At 41.1% G+C, this 22,825-nt stretch overlaps 1 protein-coding gene across 8 annotated transcripts in view; it reads left to right on the top strand.

Moving 5' to 3' along the window:
* CPEB3 (cytoplasmic polyadenylation element binding protein 3) overlaps positions 1-22,825 on the top strand; it is an 87,799-nt gene that overhangs the window by 62,202 nt on the left and 2,772 nt on the right. For all 8 annotated transcript variants that reach the window (XM_018558705.1, XM_018558711.1, XM_018558710.1 and 5 more), the window contains 4 exons: positions 1,328-1,495; positions 3,484-3,573; positions 18,946-19,064; positions 20,501-20,615. In XM_018558705.1, coding sequence (XP_018414207.1) covers positions 1,328-1,495; positions 3,484-3,573; positions 18,946-19,064; positions 20,501-20,615 — 492 coding nt within the window. The remainder of the gene's footprint in view (positions 1-1,327; positions 1,496-3,483; positions 3,574-18,945; positions 19,065-20,500; positions 20,616-22,825) is intronic.

The raw sequence follows: 22,825 nt of genomic DNA, 5'->3' as shown, positions 1-22,825 counted from the left end.
ATTTGCCCTAGCAGCCAGTTATTTTGCTTTCATATATAGTGGGACAGGTGGGTGGACTTCACTCTGAGCCAGGGCTTTCTTCACAAATTTGGACAGTCGGCCTGTCGGAGGGCTTCCGTAGTGCACTTTAAGGGCCCATTCACACCAGATGCATTGCAGCTGCACTGGCCGTTTTTTCCAGCACAACCGCAAGACAAGGCAATTTGCCTTGTTTCAGATAGGTTAAGTTCATACCACTATGTTGCAGTGCTGTGCACTGAAAAAAGTACAGCATGCAGTACTTTTTTTTGTGTTGTGTGCAGCGCAGTACAACCGCAATGCACCGTGCTGTACCCTTAGAACTTAATAAAATGTAACGTGACATTTTTATTAATATTTAAAAAAAACAGTAAACAATGTGATGTGTCCTGATCAGCACTATGCTGGGCAGCACATACCAAGCAGCCGTGCGGTGTGAATGGGCCCTTAAGTGTTGTTGTTAGCAGAAGTAATGGCAGTTAGCTCGAGAACTGTTTCCTGAGGGTTTATTCACACGAGTACATATGCAGCATTACTAACTGAGTTAATGCGCATTGACATGCATTTTTCAAATATACTCTACTGCATTTTAAAAGAATCTTATTTGGTTGACTTCAGCAGGGCAGCTAATCAAAAATTACAGCACTGTAGATCATTTTATAACACTGCAAGCATGCCTTGGTTTCTGCATTACCCTGTCTTTTGCTTTACACCAATGCGATGGATCCGTCCATGGGTCACTCCGTCCAGTACATCTGAGTGTACAAATTGCAAAGCCATCTTAAAGCATGTGTAATAGGCCTGCTCCAAGCACTTGATTGTGTCTGTCTAGGGGTCCTGAATCCAATGCAGCAGCACTGTCATGTCCATGTTTTCAAGTGTAGTATAGAGGAGTATGTACTGAATAATTTCCTGCGTTTCAGATTAATCAATCATGTCATCCATAATTGGCGTTTGCCAGTTTGATTTTTTTTTCTTTTACTATGTTCTCACCACAATTTTTCTATTCTGATTTTTTTTGTTTTATATGGTTATAAATATGTAAATAAGGAATTATATTGTAATAATCACTTCTTTAAATACAAGTGTTGTACAAATATATATGACTATATTTGTTGGGAATTTGCGCCATGTGATTATGGGAAGTAGATCTAAACGCTTACTTTCCTCAGAATTAAAAACAAAAATGAGTTTTATTTTAACTGAAAATGAGAAGTGAAACAACTTTCTGAACAAAACAAACCTGTTGCTATACCAGTAATTCTTATATAGTTATTGGAGCATTGACCTTAGTTTCTCTTGCTTCCAGGTCGATCTTCACTCTTCCCATTTGAAGATGGCTTCCTCAGTGATGGTCATGGAGACCAATCCTTGTCATCTGGTCTGAGTTCTCCAACTCACTGTCAAAATGGTGAACGGATCGAACGCTACTCTCGGAAGGTGTTTGTTGGAGGGCTGCCTCCTGACATTGATGAAGGTACTTGGTTTTTGAATTGCCAACCAATCCAGCCATTTTGTTGTGCAATACTAGGAAAAATAAATATTGTTGCTCTTGTCTGAGCTGTTCTTACATTTGAAGACCGCATGCATCAACCTGGATGGTCTATGGGTAACCCATTCTTGTCATGTTTGGTCAGACCTAACTCTTCTAAAACTATTAATTTTTTGGGAATTTAAAGGGCTGTGCTTTTAATAATGACTCCAAAAAATAGTTTGAATTCTTGAATAAAGGATGGATACATTGCCATAGAAATCTGGAGCCATCGAGCATTTAAAAAGTGGACTTGAACTCAAAAGTGAGGCTTTGCAATGTTATGAGGAACATCTACATTTGTTTATTGTGCTTTATCACAACCCTGAAAAATGTACCTTTTTTGTCTGGAATTCCTTATGGAAAATAGATGTGCCAATTTTGGTCCTGTGTGTGAGGGTGCCTAGGCATTCCTGTGCCTACAGACTCATAGCTGTATATCTACGGCATGAGATTTAAGGCACTGCTGCCTCTGACTTGCTAGTCTTCTGAGATGTAAAGTGAGATTTAGTGATATTACTACTGTGCTGCTCACTGTTCTCCTTGTTGGAGAACAGTGAGCAGTTTTTTGTCTTCTTCTAACAAGATGCCCAACTTAACGCAGAGTCCCTATGCAAAAAAAAGACATGGTAAGTGTGTAATGGGGGAAAAATCACTTCTGGGAGTCTACAGGCAGTACTTGTGACTATTTCTTATCCCTCTGCCTGCAGTTTTGTGCGCACAGCTTCTAAAGTATTTTTTCTCTTGAAAAAATCCATGACCTACTTTTCCATTTACATGGATATAAAAGATTCAGAAAAGTAATAAGCTGTAATCTTTAGCTGTATTCCAGAGCATATGTAAAAACCTTGTATTAAGTTTGATGAGAAATTATTTGGCATTTCTGCAACTTTCTGCCTTTCAATTTGACTTTTCCAATGTAGTTGGGCTGGTCTTCTCTACATATTTTTTCAGCCTGAAAGCAAACTGGAAATTCTATGTTTACTTAGCCTAGCATGGCCAGCATATAACCGGCTCTTCCAGGTACCCAGAATATCAATTTGCTCTAATATACACTTATTTAATAAGTTAGGATTCTGATCCCACCTACTTCCAGTCTTCTAAGCTTTACTATTGGTCAGTAAGGCTGCCCATTACAGTAACAGGACAGTAGGAGGTGGAAACGCACAACATAAGAACACCACCTTTTTGTAAAAAAAAAAAAACACCTGTGTAGATAGCTATTTAGGTTGTAACACTCCTGACGAATTTACAAATAGTCTGAGTGTCTACTCATCTTTCTCAGCATGATGTAGCTAAAAAAGAAACAAACAGTCTCAAAGGAACCTTTAGGAAATGTACTTCCTGTGCTTTGTGTTAGTCATAGTGGGGCCGGCACAGACAAAGAATGAGTTCCTCAAGCTTAGCATGATCGTCCAGCAGTGCCGGAAGTTATTATAGTTGTTTGGTTTAGGTGATAAACCAATTTGCATCCTAGCAGTCCCACAGCTACAGAGACTAAACTTTGAATTGGTTCTGTTTTGAGATGTGAACATTATGAACATCAGAAACCATAGAAGAGGCTGTTTTCAGACTGCTTTGACTCTTTTCAGTGTTTTACTAAGGCAGTGAAAAATGCAGAACCTCTGGGAACGTTTACTGTACTGTTGGTAAATATGGCAGATGAATCTGATTTTGTTACTGCACATTGCACTACATTAAACAGATGAGACCTGGCAACCCCACCTCTTCGTCCCACCCACACTCCTCCATGAGGTTCTTAAATATCATTACAGATCTCACATTTGGGGCACATAATCTAATGTGCCATCATGGTCAAATTAGAATATACAGTTTGTGTTTAGATTGGAGTTTATAGTAATAATCTGTCTTGAAGATTGTTCCTCTTTTTGTATTTTTATTTCTCTTTTTATCAATGATTTTCCTGTTTCCAGATGAAATCACGGCAAGCTTCAGGAGGTTCGGACCTTTGGTCGTAGATTGGCCTCATAAAGCAGAAAGTAAATCTTACTTTCCACCAAAAGGTAATATATATTTGAGTTTAGTTTGTGGAGGTAATTCAGTAAGACCTAAAGCATGAGGTATTTATTATTCACCACGCATTATTTGATTATTTTTTTTCATTTTTTTTTTTAAATTCACGAAAGGTTTTATGAAAAAGCTGAATTTTCAATCACCCTTTCTCTGTTATTTTATATGTAAAAGATAATCCACCAAGATTATCACACAAATTTTCACTTTAAAAAATGAACTCCATGAATTAAAGTTAACACTTGCAATGGGGCTACCCCAGCACTGCAGGGGTTAACTGCTCGTTTTGTTCTAGTGGTTGGATAAAAGAAGCTACTGACATGATCTTCGATCCCGCCTACCTGCTAGACCGGTCCCAGCAGCCTCGTCTCCCCTGGGCTCTGGTGGTCTAAGGACCTATTATCTCATCATGTTTAATGCAGGTCCATTCACCTGTATTAGACGTAAGGACACAGAGGGGGTGAGTGCTGACCACCGCAGAACTCAGGATCGGGTCAGCATATCTTCTGTTTTCTAGCCCCCAGAGAAAAACCAGCAGTGATCCCTCGCAGATCCTTTAATTCCTGTAAGTTGTGAGATGGGGCCTCCATGGAGCAGACTTGTTTTCCAGCACATCCCACAGATGCTTGATTGGATTGAGATCTGCAGAATTTAGAGGCCATGTGAACACCTAAAACTCGTGTTCCTCAAACCATTCTTGAATCATTTGTGCAGTGCAGCAGGTCACATTATCCTGCTGAAAGAGGCCACTGCCATCAAGGAATACAGTTTCCATGAAGGGGTGTACTTGGTCAGCAACAATGTTTAGGTAGGTGGTACATGTTAAAGTAACATCCACATGAATGGCAGGACCTAAGGTTTCACAGCAGAACATTGCCCAAAGCATCACACTGCACTGCAATTCACTTTACCTATTATGGCTGATCTGTGTACATGTTTTACTTGCAGATCTCCCTCCTGACTGGAAATAGTTGAATTCTCTGTGTAATGTGCTTTCTTGCATTTATAAGTTATCAGTAGAATTCCACAGATTGCTTCCATAGACATTTAGCAATAAACATCTCTCTCCACTCTGCTATTTGCTTTCACTGTTGATAAAAATATTGCAGCAGCAGCAGCCGCCATGTGAACGGTGAGCCTGTCTTCTATTTCTGTCCCAATTCTAATAAGGGAAACTGCTTTCATATTCTCTGCCAGTAGGCTTGTCTTTCTCTCTGGAAGGTACCAGACAAATGCTGTATGGCGCAGCTGTTAACGTTTAATAATACCCAGGACGTTTGTCATTCATTATAAAGATTTTCCGCCACTACACTTTTGTTGTGGCAGCTGTTCTGCTTACGTTGGGCTTTGTTTGTATACATGGATTAAAAATAATACAGAGCTATACACATTTTTTACATGAATGAAAATGACGCACAACCACCCCAACATTGTGAGCGGTGCGTGAACATGCTACTGGGCCTACAGTTCCTCCAGAATCTTGGATTTTTCTGCTCGAGGGAACCTGAACTTTGCCCTGAATAGAAGTCTATTTATGTGCTTAGATTTGTCTACAGTCACTAGCCATTGTCGTTGATATAAAAAAAAGATTCACAATTTTTAAAATGGCTTCTGGCAGTCTGTGGCAGTAAATGCAATATTGGTCATAATATATGAAGGGAAGGCCTGTTAGTTGTTGTTGGAGAAATGGTGGCTAATGTGAATTCATAAGAGAATTACAGACAGCAAATGTGTTTTGTCAATTTTGACACATTTTGTGATCGATGTTTGGCAATAGAAGATCGGAATATTGATCAGTACGGTGATCATTTTAAAATTTTTAGAAAGGTATTTCTTAGATCAGTACTTAGATGTGACCTGTCTTGTAATCTAAGCATCCATAACCTGACAGCACGGTTCCTCTGAGCCTTTTCTGCAGGTTTAAACTGCAGTTGAGCAGTCCAGCCTGATCTAGGACTCACCTTGGCCAGTGATTGAATAGTGATAGAGCAGCACACACCGACACAAGCATCCTTTTGCTCTCCAATCCTGCAAGCGTGTTTATTGTTAGGCTGCTAAACCCTGGGTAGAGCATTGGATTCTTACTGGCTTGGAGCACTGCCCCTTGAAAGGCTTTCACTGAGGGAGGATCAGCAAAGTCTAATCACTGTTACAACAGCTTGCATTATGCAGTGAGCATGTTTACCTCCATATTACACCCAGTAAATCCTCCCCTGGCTTTTTTTTTAGTATTATTTTGCCTTCTCCCAATACCTTAGATGTTTCCCATCCATCATAAACCCAGTAGAATGAGACTTTATGGCGGTGTAAGTGACTGGGGTATTGTGCACAGATCTCTCCTCCAATATCATTGTTAGGTGATCTAGTTCTCCAGCATGTAACAAGACACCAGAACAGAGTTTTTTGTGCCCTTTTTTGTAATTGCTAACAGAAGCAAATTTTTGTTTTGTTTCCCCCCCCCCTTTACATTAACACATAGCAAAAGAATTATTGATCTTTAAGAGTTCCTGTCAAGATAGAAATATGGGCGATGTCATGGCTGGTTTGGTCATTGTAAACAATGAATGGTGAAAAGTGGACAGACTGGCAAAAAAATGCAGTTAAAAGTTAAGTTATGCCAGATAGAGTCCCCTCTCCAACTTCCAGCCACTGGAAATAATAGATTGGCGCAGGTATAGGTGGTGCTAATCATTGTCAAGTTGTGCCAAGAACATGGACAGTTATATAAATCTACATACAAAATAGATATGTATATTTTGGGAAAAACAGTGCAGAAATTGCCCAGAGCAGTTTTATTAGTTGCCACAACTATCAGAATCAGGGTCAGAATTTGTGTGAGAGGTGCCTTTTTATAAATGCACTATATTGCCAAAAGTATTGAGACGCCTGTTCATGTGCATGTAAGAACATGAACTTTAGTGGCATCCCAGTCTGAGTCCGTAGGGTTCAATATTGAGTTGGCCCACTGTTTGCAGCTATAACAGCTTCAACTCTTCTGTAAAGGCATTCACAAGGTTTAGGAGCGTGTCTATGGGAATGTTTGACCATTTGTGAGGTCCGGTACTAATGTTGGATGAGAAGGCCTGGCTCGCAGTCCCCACTCTAATTCATCCCAAAGGTGTTCTATTGGGTTGAGATCAGGACTATGTGCAGGCCAGTCAAGTTCCCCCACCCCAAACTCGCTCATTCATGTCTTTAATGGACCTTTCTTTGTGCACTGGTGCGCAGTCATGGAACAGGAAGGGGCCATCACCAAACTGTTCCCACAAAGTTGGGAGCATGAAATTGTCCAAAATGTGGCCATGGAGGTGATTGGAACATCTGAATCCAATTATTTGGAGGGGTGTCCCAATACTTTTGGCAATATAGTGTATATGAACACACAGGTCTGTATTAGCCTCAGGTCAAATTGATGGGTATATACAGTATGGCCTGTTTGTCCTCAGTACAGCAAACCCTGGTAATTGGAAGATTTTCATTATTAGAAGTACGGAGGTGGATTGCACAGTGCACATGCGGCCACAAGTGACTGTGCTGGTACATGTCCATGGTGAGGATTTTATAGTCTGCTCAGGAAAACGTTTCACCAGAAATAATAAAGAAATGCTGGAATGCTTTGTACATTCCTACTGCATTACTTGACGAATTGTTACAATTTCACTTGTTGGACTTGGAAATATCAGTCTTACGGCCAAAAAACTCTAGTCTGCTGCACCTAAGTGTTTTGCCATGCATGTTAAATATCTAATTTCTTCATGCAGAGGGAGTAGTTTCTAAGCTTTGGCAGAATTAAACGTTTAAAATAAGGTGTCCAGTAAGGTTGATGTGTTGCACTTTGCTGTGTTAGATGAACTTAAAGTGAACTTGTTCTTGACAAATTAACAGGTTTGTTGAATAGCCTGTCTGGTGGGCAAATTAAGCAGACGGATGTGCAGTGGAGCAGAGCCATGTTTAATACCCAATATTTCTAGGTATGGGGTGCATGTGTCCCTCTGCCCAGCTTATCTTGATGTAACACTGGGTGCCTGAGAGGCCTGTATGTAGGCTCCAGCTCAGTCATGTGAGCAGAGGCCTTTTAACTAACTGTGTATGCGCTGACCAGAGACTTGCACTGGGATTTGGAGGGGGCGCTAAAATGCGTATGGAAGGCCAATGGCAGCAGCAGATTGGATAGATTATCCAACAAATTTGTTACTTTGCCCTCAATTGGCAAATTGAAGGTTAGCTGTACATATAAAGTACAGTAGCGCTTCTAATATATTTATGGCTTCCAAACAACTATTTAAATATTACCACTACTGTTTTGTTCCCTGTGCTTTGAGAGCTGTCATAAGAAGCCTAGAGAAGAGTTAACATTGGTCTGTGTACATTCCACTGGTCTGCAGCCTGCACTGAAACTGCAGACAAAGGATTGGGAACTAGGGAGGTTTCTGCTCCACATAACCTAAACCTTCCACATGCCACTCTATGTGAGATTAGACTCCACAATCCATATTTAATTCAATATCTTCCCTGACATGAGTCATAAATTATTTTTTTATATTGCAACGCACTCATGTAGCCATTGGAGATTACAAACTCCTACAAGCAGGGAGCCCCTGGCCTCAGGCAGTAAAGTGATTAAATGAAACGGGTATGAGGAGCAGATGTTTCTCGTTCTCACTTCTTTGCTGCACTTACAGTCCAGATTGCAGACATGTTGAATATTAACAGAGCAATGTGGCCACTAGCCTGAGGCATGGATGGCCTCTCTCAGCGCACAGGTAAAGAATAGGCACAGGTAATGGATTTTAAAATTAGTTATTAAAATAAAATACAGACTAACAAATTATGTTTTGAAAGTAATGAGAGTGACCATAAATTATGTATTTTTCGAACAATCTACCCAGAGATTTATCCTGTTGCAGTGTTGAGAAGGCCTTTCCCCCCTTTTGTCATATGACTTACGTTTTTTTTACTTTTGCTGTGAATTGGCTGATCTCTTCAGCATGGTTTTATGTGGCTTTTCCTGGAACTCATTAGCAACTTGCTGAGAGTTCTGCCCTGTTCTCAGGAATACCTGGAGTTGACCTCCAGTTTTCCAGTATAAATCCGATCTCTACAAATGTTTAACTTCTCCACACTGCCACACTCCTTCCATAGGCTATGTGAAACAACGAAAGAAGGAGCGCTACAACCCTGGAATACTGGGTGTTTAACAGTTAAACAGTTAAAAGATACAGTGTAACTATTGATGCAGACTCACTTTTGGACGGACGAGGTGGTATCTTGCCGTTAATTGTCAGCACGGCTCGCAGGGCGGAATCTGTGGCTGGTCTGTGTGGGAGTGAGCTCCGGGCTGTGGGGCTTCTGTTCAGTCCATGGATGTTGGAAGGTGAATCTTGCCGGATGACCAGTTGAGGCGAAGTACACTGTGCGTGTAGTGGGACGCTCACCGTCAGGTGCAATGAGAGCTCAGCTGGCCAGGCTGCCACTCGTCGGCTGATCGGGAGCAGGAGCACCGCTGTACACCGTTCTGACAGTGGAGCAGTGGTCGCTATGCAAGGGGTTAAAAAGTAAGCTACAGGCTAGGGGACCTAGCAGTCCGTGGAGTGGTCGGTGTGGCTCCATGGACCGTGTTTAACTGTTAAACACCCAGTAGTCCAGGGTTGTAGCGCTCCTTCTTTCGTTGTTTCACATTGTCTACAGGGTTCCTCTCCCTGATTTAGGAGCTCGCTCACCCACACCCGGTATTTAAAGTCTTTTATTTTTATTTATATATATATAAAATAAAATAAAAATTTTTAAAGTGCTTTTAAAGTTTTTTAAAGTTATTTAAGGTTTTTCCATACTGTCCACGCCTGTTGTGCGCTCGCCACTCCCATTGTTTTTACCTTCCATAGGCTAGACTCTTATCCTATTCTTAAAATCTGCTCACTGTTCTTAAAGTGTATTTAACCCCAAAACAAAAAAGATCATTGCAGCTTCTCAGTATTAAGATGCGGTAGCTTGCCTCAGTTTTCACTTTTCAAGCTAAAAACATTTTCAGAAAGTACACAAAAATACCTGCTGATCTTGTCATAAATGATGTGTCCTTGTCACTTGCTGTGAGCTTAAAAAAAGAACCTTATGTAGATTGTGAAAAATACTTGTCCCATCAATTCTCCCATATAATGTTTGAAGTCAAGCCTGTGTGGCAGCTATGACTGCCACCGGTAGATGCGGTGAAGGAAAGGGGGTTATCAGGTGTGCTAATACTTCACTGGGTGAATCCTTGTTTTCGGTCAGTGACTCAGGAAGCATTGAAATCATGAGACGAACATGACAGCCAGGCATCGAGCATTTTTGGAAGCGGTTTCAAATTTGCCTACATATTTCTCATAGCATCTTTTTTTAAGGGCTTGTTCTCACCAGATACACTGGGGTGGTGCTTACAGCTTTTCCCAGCACTTTACCAAAGCAAAGACAGGGCAATCTGCCTTGTTTACAACCAGCCCAGTTTATAGCACTGTGGTTGTGTGCAGTACTTTTTTTTTCTTCCCAGATCAGCGTGGTGCGACACAACACAATTGAATCGCACTGCGCTATGACTGTAAGAACTACGTGAAATGTCATGGAAAAAAGTAAATGGTGCAGTGCACAGGGATCGATGCATCAGCACTTATCCACCAGCGGCCTTGTATTGAGCATGTGTACAAGCCCTAAATGTAATTTGTACTACAAGGAATAGATGGGCTACCTTTTTACTAAGCTGTCCACCTGAAGATACTAGTTATCTGGCTGTGTCATGGATCCAATACCATTCGTACTTGGTTTAATTGACCTTGTATGCTTGCTTCGGGCCAGCAAAGTTTTCAGAATGAGGTGAGTTGAGCTGTAATAGCCACATTTCAGTGCGGGTTTACCAGATGATCAGCAAGTGATTAAAGTGGTTGGGGTTCCTTGCTGGTGTTTTGGGAGCTCTGAAAAAAGACCACAGTAGATTCAGGCGTTGATGGAAGACCTCCGGGATAATTCACAGTATGTGACCATATACACTTCATTCATTTCCTGAGCTAATGAAAATCCACATAAAAAAAGTTCTTGGTGTTCCCCAGTAGTAAAAGCTTTCTGCTTCTTGGGATTCCTGAGGTCTTGGTCTGGCTTGGCATTTTAATTTAAACTTTAGTACATTGTAAATGACAATTTTTAGTGTTTGGAGCAATGAACTAGAGAAAGCCATCATGCACGGCGCTTTATCTAATTTGAGAGAGAAAAAAATGACTTTTGCTGGACTTGCCTGCTTGCAGTGGTGGTTTCAGGGACACCGAGTTCCATCGTAGTACATTCTAAGTTACATCTTACGGCGGCGGTTCTAGCACGGGCAATTATCTCTACATAAACCTATTTATGTTCTTTCAAATGGAAGGGAACTTGGAACATGACTCCGCACACTGAAGCAGATCAATTAAGACCTCTGGTAGGAGATCCATTTGTGTTATTTACTGAGGAAAAGCAAGAATACAATCCGGGCCCGCTATAGATTACTCTCAGCGTGCGCTTTTTCTTTCCAATTTCACTAACTTGTTGTTGGTTAAACAATGACGAGAGAGTCAGCAGGCAGCAGCGGCTGTTAGCGAGAGTTGTGTGTACTGTAACTACAGTGTGGCATAATAAAGATGGCGGGTGGGGGGTAAACTCATTTTCAATACAAGATGAAGAAAACAATATCCATGGGGGGGCATGTAGAGATCGGTGGTATTTCTTTTTCATTTACAATGCAATAAAATTACCCAACATTTTCCCATACGCATATAAATAAACTCACACAGTTCCTATAAAAAGTATATACCCCATTGGATATGTATAATGTTTTATTGGCCTAGAACAATGAATCAAAGTGGGTATAATTTTATTTTTCACAATGACATTAGAATCGGTTTCTGTTGATCAAAGTGAAAACAGATCTTTGTAAAGTGATTTAAATTACAATGCAAACAGAACCTACGATTTAACTAACTGCATAAGTATACACCCCCTTCAAGTTATTATTAGTATATGAATCTTTGGCAGCAATTGTGTGTGGATACGTCTTCATCAGCTTTTTATATCTGGACACTGTCATTTATCTCTCATTCATCTCTGCAAAAATTCTCAAGCTGTGTCAAGGTTGCTTTGTGAACAGCCACAAAATCTCTGTTGGTTTGAGATGTGGACTTCACCATTCCTGGGCATTAAGTCTTTCTTGTCTAGGTTTGGCATTATGCTTTGGGTCATTGTTGGGTTTTTTTGTTACATAAAAAAAAAAATCTGGTGATCCTGCCACTTAATGGTCCTTCCTCGAACATGTAACATTTATAAAGGAGAGAGAGAAGAGTACACGGATCTCATGCAAAAAAGGTCAAAGGTCAAAGGAACAATACGTCACAGCCCAGAGGTAGGCAGCCAGTAGCCGCATACACGCCGTGGCAAGGGGTGGGGCTGTCAATTTCTTAGACCGCACCCACTTCAACAATCTCAAGGAAAGCAGTGGAAGCTTAAACAGTACTGTGTTACATAGTAGACATGGTTGGGGGAAAAGACACAGGCCCATCCAGAATATGTATTCTAAGGGTATACATTTTCCCTGCATGTTGTTACCACTGCCTAAGGAACGGGGTTTCACATTTTGGCTGCTCTGACTGTAAAGAGCCTCTCACCTTAAATATTGTCCACGTGGCTGCTTCAGGGACCTAAGATTAATCCAGCTGTTACTGCCCATACGATTTGAAAAATGTTTTCCACCCTTCGAGAAAATTTGGCCAGGAGTGCAGTAAAAAAAAAATCGTTGCGATCCCATCAACTGATTATTGTTCGAAAGACCATTCGTGGAAGATTTCCCAACGGTAATCGATAGGTTTATGGGCACCTTAAGTTAAATAAGGTTAGATTACATAATCGTTCCTTGTAGCTGAGGCCGTTTAGCCTCCATTTATTTTTGTTGGCCTTCGGTGGACCCTTTCCAATTGTAGGACATCCTTTTTTTTTATTAATTGGGGATCATAACTGAACCGCAAACTCAAGAAGAGACTGAATCGATGTTTTGTAAAGATTATCATATTTGTCCATAGAATAAATACCCTTTGTAACGCATGATAGTATTCTGCTTACTTTGTTAGCAGCTGTCTGGAGTGCTGTGGTCCACTAGAACCCCCAAATCTTTTTTTCTTTCCACTGATTTTTCCCAGTGTAACCTCAACCGCCTCCCCCAATTAATATCTTGCCTGCACTCTTGTGTGTAACTTTTTTGTTGTTTTTTTAATGAACCTCATCTGTTTAATCTCTCCTTATCCCTCTTATTTATCCAGATCTTCCTGCAATGATGCTACATCCTAAACTGCAACTCTTTGCCTGCATCATTTTGCATCATATGCAAAAACAGAATTGAAATTTCAACCTCCAATGTCATTCGTAAACTAGTTTAAATAGCTTTGGCCCTAAAATGGAACCCTGGGGCACACCACTCCCAGCCTTGGCCTACTCAGTGCCAGTCAGGGCCACAGAACCATCTACACTTCCAGTATTCCTACCCATATACCCATAGACAGCCTGTAGACAAGGCCTCATAGGAATTGTAGTCCACCAGGGCACCCTTTAGGATCTCACCTACTGGCTCTAGTGGCCTGATGATGTTACAAGGGATTAGAGGTTTCAGGTAAAATTTCCACATGAAGAGATTTGTACGATGCTTTTAGTACACCAATTGTGATGTCTTTTTTTTTTTTTTTTTCCCACACATTTTTACTCTGTACTTTTTAAAAGGTCATGCTTCTTCCATTTCATTAAAATTATGGAGCGGAAAGTACATATTTTTAGCCGGGATGCCATTTTAATTTTATCAGAGCACTATTTTAGCGATCTGATTTCCCCAGCGTTGTTGTGTTTAGTCATCATGTATTATTTTTCCATATTGCTCTGTTGTGTTTATTTTTTTTATGACTTGAAAGCAACATTAAGCTTGTTCAGTACAACAGTGCAGTGACAATGTGTAGAATCCTATGGCTCTCAACATCTGTGTGGTGTGGGTGAGGTGTGTTTAAAAAAGAAATTTCTTGCAGGTACTGTTTCCTGCAAAATTCTGTTCTTTTAAGGATGACGGAGAACTTGGACAAAACCCAAAGTGCACAGTGCATGTTTGTAAGGGCTAGTGTTGATGATCAAATGCAGAATGCTTTTAGATACATTCCGCTTGCATTTCACATCAGTTGAACATGTTTCTGACTCAAGGGCCTTTGGCTACAGGCTTTCACATAGTTACTAGTGGCACAATTAAGTGAATTAGAATTCCCATATTCAAAACAAAACACCAGACCTTTGATGATTTTGTTATTGGCGAGCATGGGCTTGCCTGTTCACCCTGGGCCACTCGGAACTGTGACTGCCACCCACTCCTCCCAACCCCATCAGCTGAAGAGAGGTGCATTCCCTGTCCCATAGCTATATACGTCACACAGGGGCGGAGAATTCCCAGCCGCAGCTGCCATCACTGATTGGTCCACAAGGAGGAAGTGGCAGTCAGTTTTGAGTGGGCTTGGGAAAACAGGGTTTGCACCAATTCCAGGCTCCTCTCTATTTGTTGTATGTTGCTAGCCTAATGCAGAGCCCTGGCGCCCAGGCTGCAGCCCTTTGTTACTTGCTGTGTGACCCTTTGCAGACCCTAGCAGGCAGTATTGGTTAGTGGGAGCACTGGTTTGTAATGGGAGTGATTTCTAGAAGTCTCATGTAACACCTGCTCAGTCTCTGACTGCATCCTGTAGCATGTCTTCTGTCTCCAACCACATCAGGCGGGCATACTCAAATTCTGAATATCTTCTTTAACACATAAGTCCAAAAGGTTTATATATGAGGCGCTAGATGTGGGGTATCAGTCTTATATCTACTAACTGCATTTGGTTAGTGTGCTCTGGCTCTGGTTTTAGTGGTGTTCTAATTTGAATATTATGATCAGTATCTTCATCCTCATACCTTACATTGAAATCACTTATGGTTTTTTTTGGGAGGGGGGTTTGGGGTTTATAGTGAAGACCTTTAGCCTAACTATCCACCTTTTGAGAATTCAATGTGTGTTTAAGTTTTATTTGCTTTTTGCACTTCTTGTTTTTGCTGTGTCCCTGAATCAGGACAACTGTTTTTTATCTTGTTTATGTATTAAAGGATCCTTTTTGGACTCTAAAACTAGTCATGTGGTGCTATCAAAACATTATGGAGACACATTCTAGTGTCTCTTCTATCATGTTTACCGTCCCTGACAAGTCATCTGTAGCATTACATACACTAAATATTGTGGGTAGCCTTTTGATGCTACCAGGGGCTGCATTTGAGACTCCCTATAATTCATAATTTGACCACCACTGGCCCAGTGGAAGCCAATTGGATACTAGACTTTTTTTTTTTTTTTTATATCTAGCACTATCCTTTTCCTTTTCTGGTAAGTTCCTAGAACATTGACATGTAGATAGAGAAATGCTGTTTGCTGCCAAAATTGTCTTTCCTTTAAAGAAAATGTATAGTGTTTTCACTGCACAGATGCGCAGTGTTGCACAGGCTGGCAATGATGTGAGATTACAGTAGACCAGGGTGCCCATTAGGTAGATCGTGATCTACCAGTAGCTCTCAAAGCTGATGCTGGTAGATCACGAAGGGTGTGAATGGCGGCCCCTTTATTCCATTTTGGTATATTTATTTAGCTGTGCACACATGATTACCTATTAGCCTGAGTCTGCTGAGCCAAGCTCCCTGACACCTTTCTGGTGGATACAGGTGGTTGAAGTGCTATGTATTACATCAAACAAATATTAGTTTACACAGCCTGTTGCACTGCACTGTTTGCAAAATACAGCAAGGTGAGCCAGAACAAAAAGAGGGGAGAGAAGAGAGAGAGGGGGGAGAGAGAGACAGAAAAGAGAGAGAGAGAGAGAGAGAGAGAGAGAGAGAGCAAGGAGAGACAGCCAAGAGAGTGAAGAGAGACAGGAGAGAAAACGAGGAATGACACCCAGGAGAGAGAGCAGGGAAAGAGAGAGTGAGGAGAAACAGCCAGGAGAGGGAGCGAGGAGAGACAGCCAGGAGAGTGAGAGGAGAGAGCAAGGAGAGACAGCCAAGAGAGTGAAGAGAGACAGGAGAGAAAACGAGGAATGACATCAGGAGAGAGCGAGAGGAGAGAGAGGGAGGGTTTTTTTTTCATTGGTAGATCTCATGGTAGATCTCATGTAGTTGTGGGCACCCCTGCAGTCACCATTGCATTTATAGGTTTCCTTTAACTGACGCTATATCAGTGGAAAACGCTGCTGCTCCTCACTTGCTGCGGGATACTTTTACTTTTTACACATTGGGTGGAATTTATCAAAACCGGAGCAAACAAAATATGGAGCAGCTGTGCACGGCAACCAATCAGCTTCTCTCTTCAGTTCAGTTAAGATTTGAAAATGAAAGGTGGATGCTGATTGGTTGCCATGCACAGCTGCTCCATATTTTGTTTGTGCCGGTTTTGATAAGTTTCCCTCACTGTATATAATTTTATAGTTTTGATTTGCATTTTTGTTTTGCACTCATTTTCCCTGGTATGATCTACCCTTCACTAATGTGCCAGGCTCTGTTTAAGCCTTCGCATGACAGGCCTCTCTCCTGCAGATGAGACACCTGGTAATTTGGGAGCACTGAATGACATTTGAATGTGGTTGTTGTGACTCATTAAGCATGCAGGCCTTTAGATGTGAAATTAGAACTATCCCATGAGATGTGAAACTTGGCACATCTTGGTTACTGCGTTCAAGTCAAATTGCTGCATAATAGCAGCTTCCCTTTTTGTAAAATCTCCACTACCAATTGCATAACCTTTTCAAAGGTACTCGTTCCTTTAGTTCGGGGGCCAACTGTCTGCAGGCTGAATGTTTTTTCCACTGCGTGAGCTCCCCCTCCCGCAGTGAATGTCAATCTGTGGGTTATAAGTGGTTGCAAGGCTGATAACCTTCCTGAGCAGCGTGCCTAGTAATTCATCTGTGAGTAGTTGATGTGGGTGACAACGCTGCAGTGAATACACTGCAGGCCCTGCAGCATTGTCACCGTCCTATAGGAAGACTAGTGGACTGGCAGGATCACTAGGCATTTTTCTATGATAGAGGATATTTACTTCACTTAAAAGAAGCTCTTTTACTTGGTTGCAAATAGAGGTTTCAGCTGAATATTTTTACATTTTTGGTAAAATTCTACTTCAACCTGTGCTTACGGTTCCTGGCTTTGGCAGCCCGCTGTGTCCATTATAATGAGACATTGTTTTGGATTTTTCATTGATGTTTAATGTCAGGGAGAATACAGCAGTTCAGTGAACACTTCATGACACGAAGGGAAAAAACAGGAACTGGGGAAACTGGGGAAAAAAATGTGTAACTTGGAGATAAAGAAACATTCCTGGGGCCCACTGATAAATATTGCAGCAACCTTTTAAACTAGGAAAACAGCTGGAATTCAAAGTAAAGGGAAACGAGGGAGCTGCCATTGCTGACCTTCTTTAGAGAAAGGCAGGCTTTGTTATAAAAAAAAGTATATGATTTTCAAAGCCTTCTTACAAACATTGCACAAGAAAAGAAGAGAATTGGCAATAATTATTCTGCAGGTACTTAAACATTCCAAGTGTATATAGAAGACAAAGTCTCCAGTAGATTGTATGTTCAACCTCGGTTGCTGATAATAAGAACAATTAGTGAGAAATAACAATGAAGGGAAGGGGGAAAAAATGTCTTTTCTCTAATAGTGTTGCATTAATCAATATATCTTCAATGTATTCTTTGTATCTTAACCTTACACCTGCAAAGTTAAGATCTGGTATTTATTCGAGTAAATAAAATCTATATACAGCGGTACCTCGGTTCACAAACTTAATTCGTTCCACAATTCTGGTCGCGAACTGAATCAAACTGTGGTCAGACCGCAATCTCGACTAGAGGAAGCCACGACCATGTGTCGGAGCGGGGAAGAGGGCTGCGGTTGTGTTCTTCACCCGATGCGGATTTCGAGAACGGAAGCAAAATGTTGCCGAACTGATGTGTTTGCGAACAGAAGCGTTCGTGAACCGAGGTACCACGGTATATCCTACATTCTGTAGAACCTGATGTATGTATTCTGGCGCTTATACCATCCATTTCTCAGCTTCAATTAGTTTGTATACTTCAGTCCGCCACACTGCTATTGTGAGCGCCGTGTGTGATTTCCACAAGGCTTTTGGCTGCATTTAGCAGGTGTGGCATTATTGATCATTTTATGTTTTTATTGGGCTGGTAGATGTGTGAAACCATATAACAAACAGATTGTCAGATCACTTTTTTGAAGTGTCACTTTAGGTAAACCCCACACTGCACCCCAAATGGGACAGACCCACCTAGGTGTAAATATGTTTTGCTGTGGTCACATCTCTCAAAATCAGCAGAAGTATTGGCGTATGGAGGTTCTCAGGTGCCCTATGCCATCTCAAAAGTCACTTGTAACACGTTTCCTGTGCTTTAGAGTGAATTGAGGCGAAATGAGCCAGTTTGGTGGGCTTGCTGTTTTAAATACAGTTCTTTGAGTTATTGACCAGGAATGAGAATGTGAACAAGGAAACTCAGTCACTTTAGAAGTCCTTATCTGCATACAGAGAGGCAAATTTCACTTCAAGGATGCAGAGCCACCAATGGAAGGATTTCTTTTTAGTTCTAAAGTTCTTAACTGGCTGTTCCTTTTTAATATGAGCAGTAAATTTGCCTTTGTGTGGTATTAAATATTTTACCCATAGTAAGACCCTCCTCCTGTATTTTTTTTTTTCTTTTTCCTATAGCGCACTAAGCTTCATCATTCCCCACAATAGTGCTCATAGAATTATATTTTATCGGAATGAATCCTCTGAAATACCTTTAAAACATCCAGTAGCTACTACCTAGGTGGACTTTAAGTTTTCCTGGGTTTAGTTGCTCCAATCTATAAATTGCAGAAAATTCAAAAATGGCTTGGCCAGCTGATTTGAAAAATGTTCCGGAGGGCTTGGCAGCGAAAGGGTTAAAACAGGGCTATGGGACTACCTGTGGTCGGTAGTTCTTTAGTAAGGTTATGTTGTACAATGGTCCCTGGAGTCAGGGCAATACCCCAACATACCCTCTCTGAACCCGATTGTCAGAGGGTGAAACATGCATTTATTATCTGTATTAAATCATGAGAAGCTCAGAAATAATTGTTTGTCATATCTGCTATTGAAAATAATCATTTATGCAAAGTCTGAAGTTATTGTTCCTGATGGTATCAGTGGTAAAGCTTATGTACTGGAAAATTGGATTGTTCTATTAATAGTGCAATGTGTTTTTTGACAAACATGTCTGACGTGGCTGTTTCCCTCCTCTGTTAAGGTTATGCCTTCCTGCTCTTTCAAGAGGAAAGTTCCGTGCAAGCTCTGATTGACGCCTGCTTGGAGGAGGATGGCAAGCTTTACCTGTGTGTATCCAGCCCCACCATCAAAGACAAACCTGTAAGAATCTTTTGATCTAATTTATTGCCAAGCAAACACCCTTAGCTGCTCATGATGACTTATGCTATCCAGGGCCATATTTATCATAATGCATTAATGGGCACATGTGCATGGAAGTATCAACAGTACTTACAATACTTGCGTGACAGTACTTACTTTATATGGGCACCTCTGTATATGTATCTGTAAGTATGTCAGAAGATCTGAAGGTGGACTGGAATTACATGAGTCTTTGTAGCTCAAGTAACCTAAAGTCATATATGTCTTTGCAGATTTTCGTTTGGCAAACAAATATCAATTTTGCATATAAACTAGACAATAGATCCAGGCTGGTCAAGTGCTTTGCGGGTGCTAGAAGACCCACCAGGATCCGTCTCGCTCTCCAAAAGCTTCTACAATTCAAAGAAATGGGCCATACCACATACAAGCTTTATTTGCTTTGGAGCAACAACATCCTGCTGGACACTGGCTCCTCCCATGTCTTGTTTTGCCCTAATGTAAGACTTGGTCATGGGCGCTTCTATGACTAAACCCTGCGTTAGAGTGAAACCAGTCAGTGGAGGAGCCAGCAGGATATTGTTTCTTTATAGCAAATAAAGTGTGTTGAATTAGTAAGTAGCGGTGGTGCTGGCCTTTTCTTTGGATTACAAACAATATGTTGCTGCCAGTAGTATATTCTGGTTTTAATTTTTGTAATGGTAATCATTTAACCTGGTTGAAGAATAAAGGGAAAGGAACCATACATACAAAAGGGCATTCTAACTGTGCCGTGCCCAGGGCAGCAAGAATGTGAAGCTACCTATACACATAAAACAGCAGTTGGTCTTTAGGGAACTTTTTGGTGGTAAACTTACAAGACCAATGATATCACATACTGTATATTATGCACTTAGAACAGTAAAGATGACCTAATATTTTCAACCCCCTACTTCTAGCAGTGTCACACCAAGAACACCTCGTGTAGATATTTGCCCCATATGTTAATTTTGATATACTTCATCAAAAACACAGCGGTTGCAACATTTACAATGTGTATTCATATCATAAAACAAGTTCCTAAACTACTGGAAATAAAGGGCTCCCCTTAATTCATATTTCTTCATCTTTACAGAAGCCAACTTTCTATTTGTAAAATGCCTCCTGAATTAGCACATCTTATGATCACACAGCAATGTAAAACCCAGACCTTCTTTTTTCCAGAGCTTCCCCCCTTTTTTTTCTGTAATGCAATGGTGGGTGCCACGAACTGCCTGCCAAAACATACTTGAGACGCACGCCCTGGAACTTTCATACCAATGAATGAAAATCGCTTTCATTTGTCCATTCTTCCGTTGGCACATGGTAGTTTAAGAACATCCGCTTTTCAGGAAAATAGGTTAAAACAGTACTGCTCATAGAAAATCCAGATTCACCTAAATGAATATCTTTCATTGCAGGTTCAGATCCGGCCTTGGAATCTGAGCGATAGTGACTTTGTGATGGACGGGTCTCAACCTTTAGATCCAAGAAAAACTATATTTGTTGGAGGTGTTCCACGACCCCTACGAGCTGGTAAGCGCCGTGCATCTCCTGGTACATATGATGCGTCTAATGTAATTGGGACTTAAATTCCATTAAATATTTTGGTAATAGTTTCTCAAGCGACCCTTAAGCCACTAAAACCACATGTCCACCAAGGACACCGCCATCTTATCCTCTATTTGGAGCTGCAGTTGCCAGGGTGCTGCATACATGACTAGGCATGACACCAGCCATTTTGAGGCCTTAAATGTTTGGCTGAGATCAGACCCAAACACATTGGCAACTGTGAGGCCCTTTTCATTTCTGAGTGTTTTGTCGAGCGATTCCCGAAGTGCGACAATGCTCAAGGATGAAGAATCCCATTATTCTCAATGTGCTCGTTCACACCCGAGTGTTGTATCATTTGTTGTGTGAAGCGCGCAAAAGTACATGAGCTTCTTATGGGGCAGATGAAATTAATTTTTTGGCCCATATACTTTCATGGAAGTGTCTGAAATAGACCTGAATTTGATAATTCTTCTCCTATACTACAAGTTGCACCTACAAAAAGAACACCTCTGGACTGCCTAGCTATGCTCTTGCTTAGGTGTGACTTTGACCATATCGTTATCACCAGAACCTTGCCTTGAATTGAGCATACACTGCACATGCGCTAGTAGGCACATTGTAAATGAAAACACTGCAGAAGACAATATTGGTATTTATTTCAGTTGCGGCGTCTCAGTATACCGCGAGCAGCAGCTTGCGGTATACTGTGGCATCTCAGTATACCGCGAGCTACAGCTCGCGGTATACTGAGCCTAGGGTGACGGGAGGACGCTAGTTTGTGTCCTCCCGTTACCCTAAGGAGAACTATGGGGAAAAGCCTTAACCCCATAGTTCTCCTTTAAGGATTTAATAACGTTTATTACACATTTCTAACTTTAGCTTTTGTTTTTTGGAAAAAAATATATTGGTGTCTCTAGTTATGCTTTAAGCCTGCAGGAGAGAATGGGAGCTAACCTATGCCATCTATTGTGGTTAGATATGGAAAAATTAGAATCTCCTTACCATGGGTGACTGCAGTTTGTTATTGCAGATAGTGTGTTTTGTTAGCTTTCTTTCCTGTCATTGGAATACACAAATCCGTCACACGTGGATTGATAAATAAATCATCAGATCTCCTTTTTTAGAAACTGAACAACATTTGTAAAATAGATCTTGGACTTTAAATGTAAACAGTTTTCTGTAAATAATTTTTCCTACGTGCACTCCTTGGTGGCTTGTATATAGGACTCCTCTTGATTTTATCAATTGGGAAAGGAGTCCAGCAACGAAGAAGCATGTGTTCTGATCACCCTCCGTTCTGTTCATGTGCCTCTGTGTTCTGACAGCTGGGTATTCAATCTGAGCGGCAGTGTGCACATTTTTGCTCCACCCTGTTTAAAACTCTGCATGTAAGAAGCTTCTATAGTGGTGAGAGTAACCAAACAAAATGAACCAGAAAGTAGTTACATAGTTACATAGTATTTGAGGTTGAATAAAGACATTAGTCCATCAAGTCCAACCTATTAGGATCTCATTCTAGGAGTACCTGTACCCCTGTATATTACGGTCCCTTAAGAAATCGTCCAAAAGTTTCTTGAACAATTCCACATTATTTGCTGAAATCACCGCCTGTGGCAGTGAGTTCCAGACCCTAACTGATCTTACTGTGAAGAACCCCCTTCGCCCCTTGTGCTGGAATTTTTTTTCCATCAATTTTAGGTGATGGCCTCTAGTTTTTGTAACGGAGTTAATTTTAAACAGTTTATCGCTAATGTTGCTACCACCATTAAACATTTTGTACATGGAGATCATATCCCCCCTTAATCTCCTCACCTCCAATGTGAACATGTTTAAATTTAGTAGCCTTGTCTCGTAGCTCTTGTCCTCCATACCCCTAATTAGTTTGGTTGCCCTTCGCTGGACTTTTTCCAACTCAAGCATATCTTTTCTTAGTACTGGTGACCAGAACTGGACCGCGTACTCCAGATGAGGTCGAACCAATGATCTATAAAGTGGCAAAATTATAGACTTGTCACTGCAATACATCCCCTTTTTAATACAGGACAAGACCCTGCTAGCTTTGTTTACAGCAGCCTGGCACTGCAAACTACCTTTCAGTTTGTGGTCTACAATGACCCCCAAATCCTTCTCCATTTCTGACTTCCCCAGCGGCATACCCATAATTGTATAACCCATTTGTTTATTTTTAATTC

This window comes from Nanorana parkeri, unplaced genomic scaffold (genome assembly GCF_000935625.1).
Source record: "Nanorana parkeri isolate BGI_ZX_2015 unplaced genomic scaffold, ASM93562v1 scaffold353, whole genome shotgun sequence".
NCBI lineage: Eukaryota > Metazoa > Chordata > Amphibia > Anura > Dicroglossidae > Nanorana > Nanorana parkeri.
This window is presented reverse-complemented; position numbering and strand designations above follow the sequence as displayed.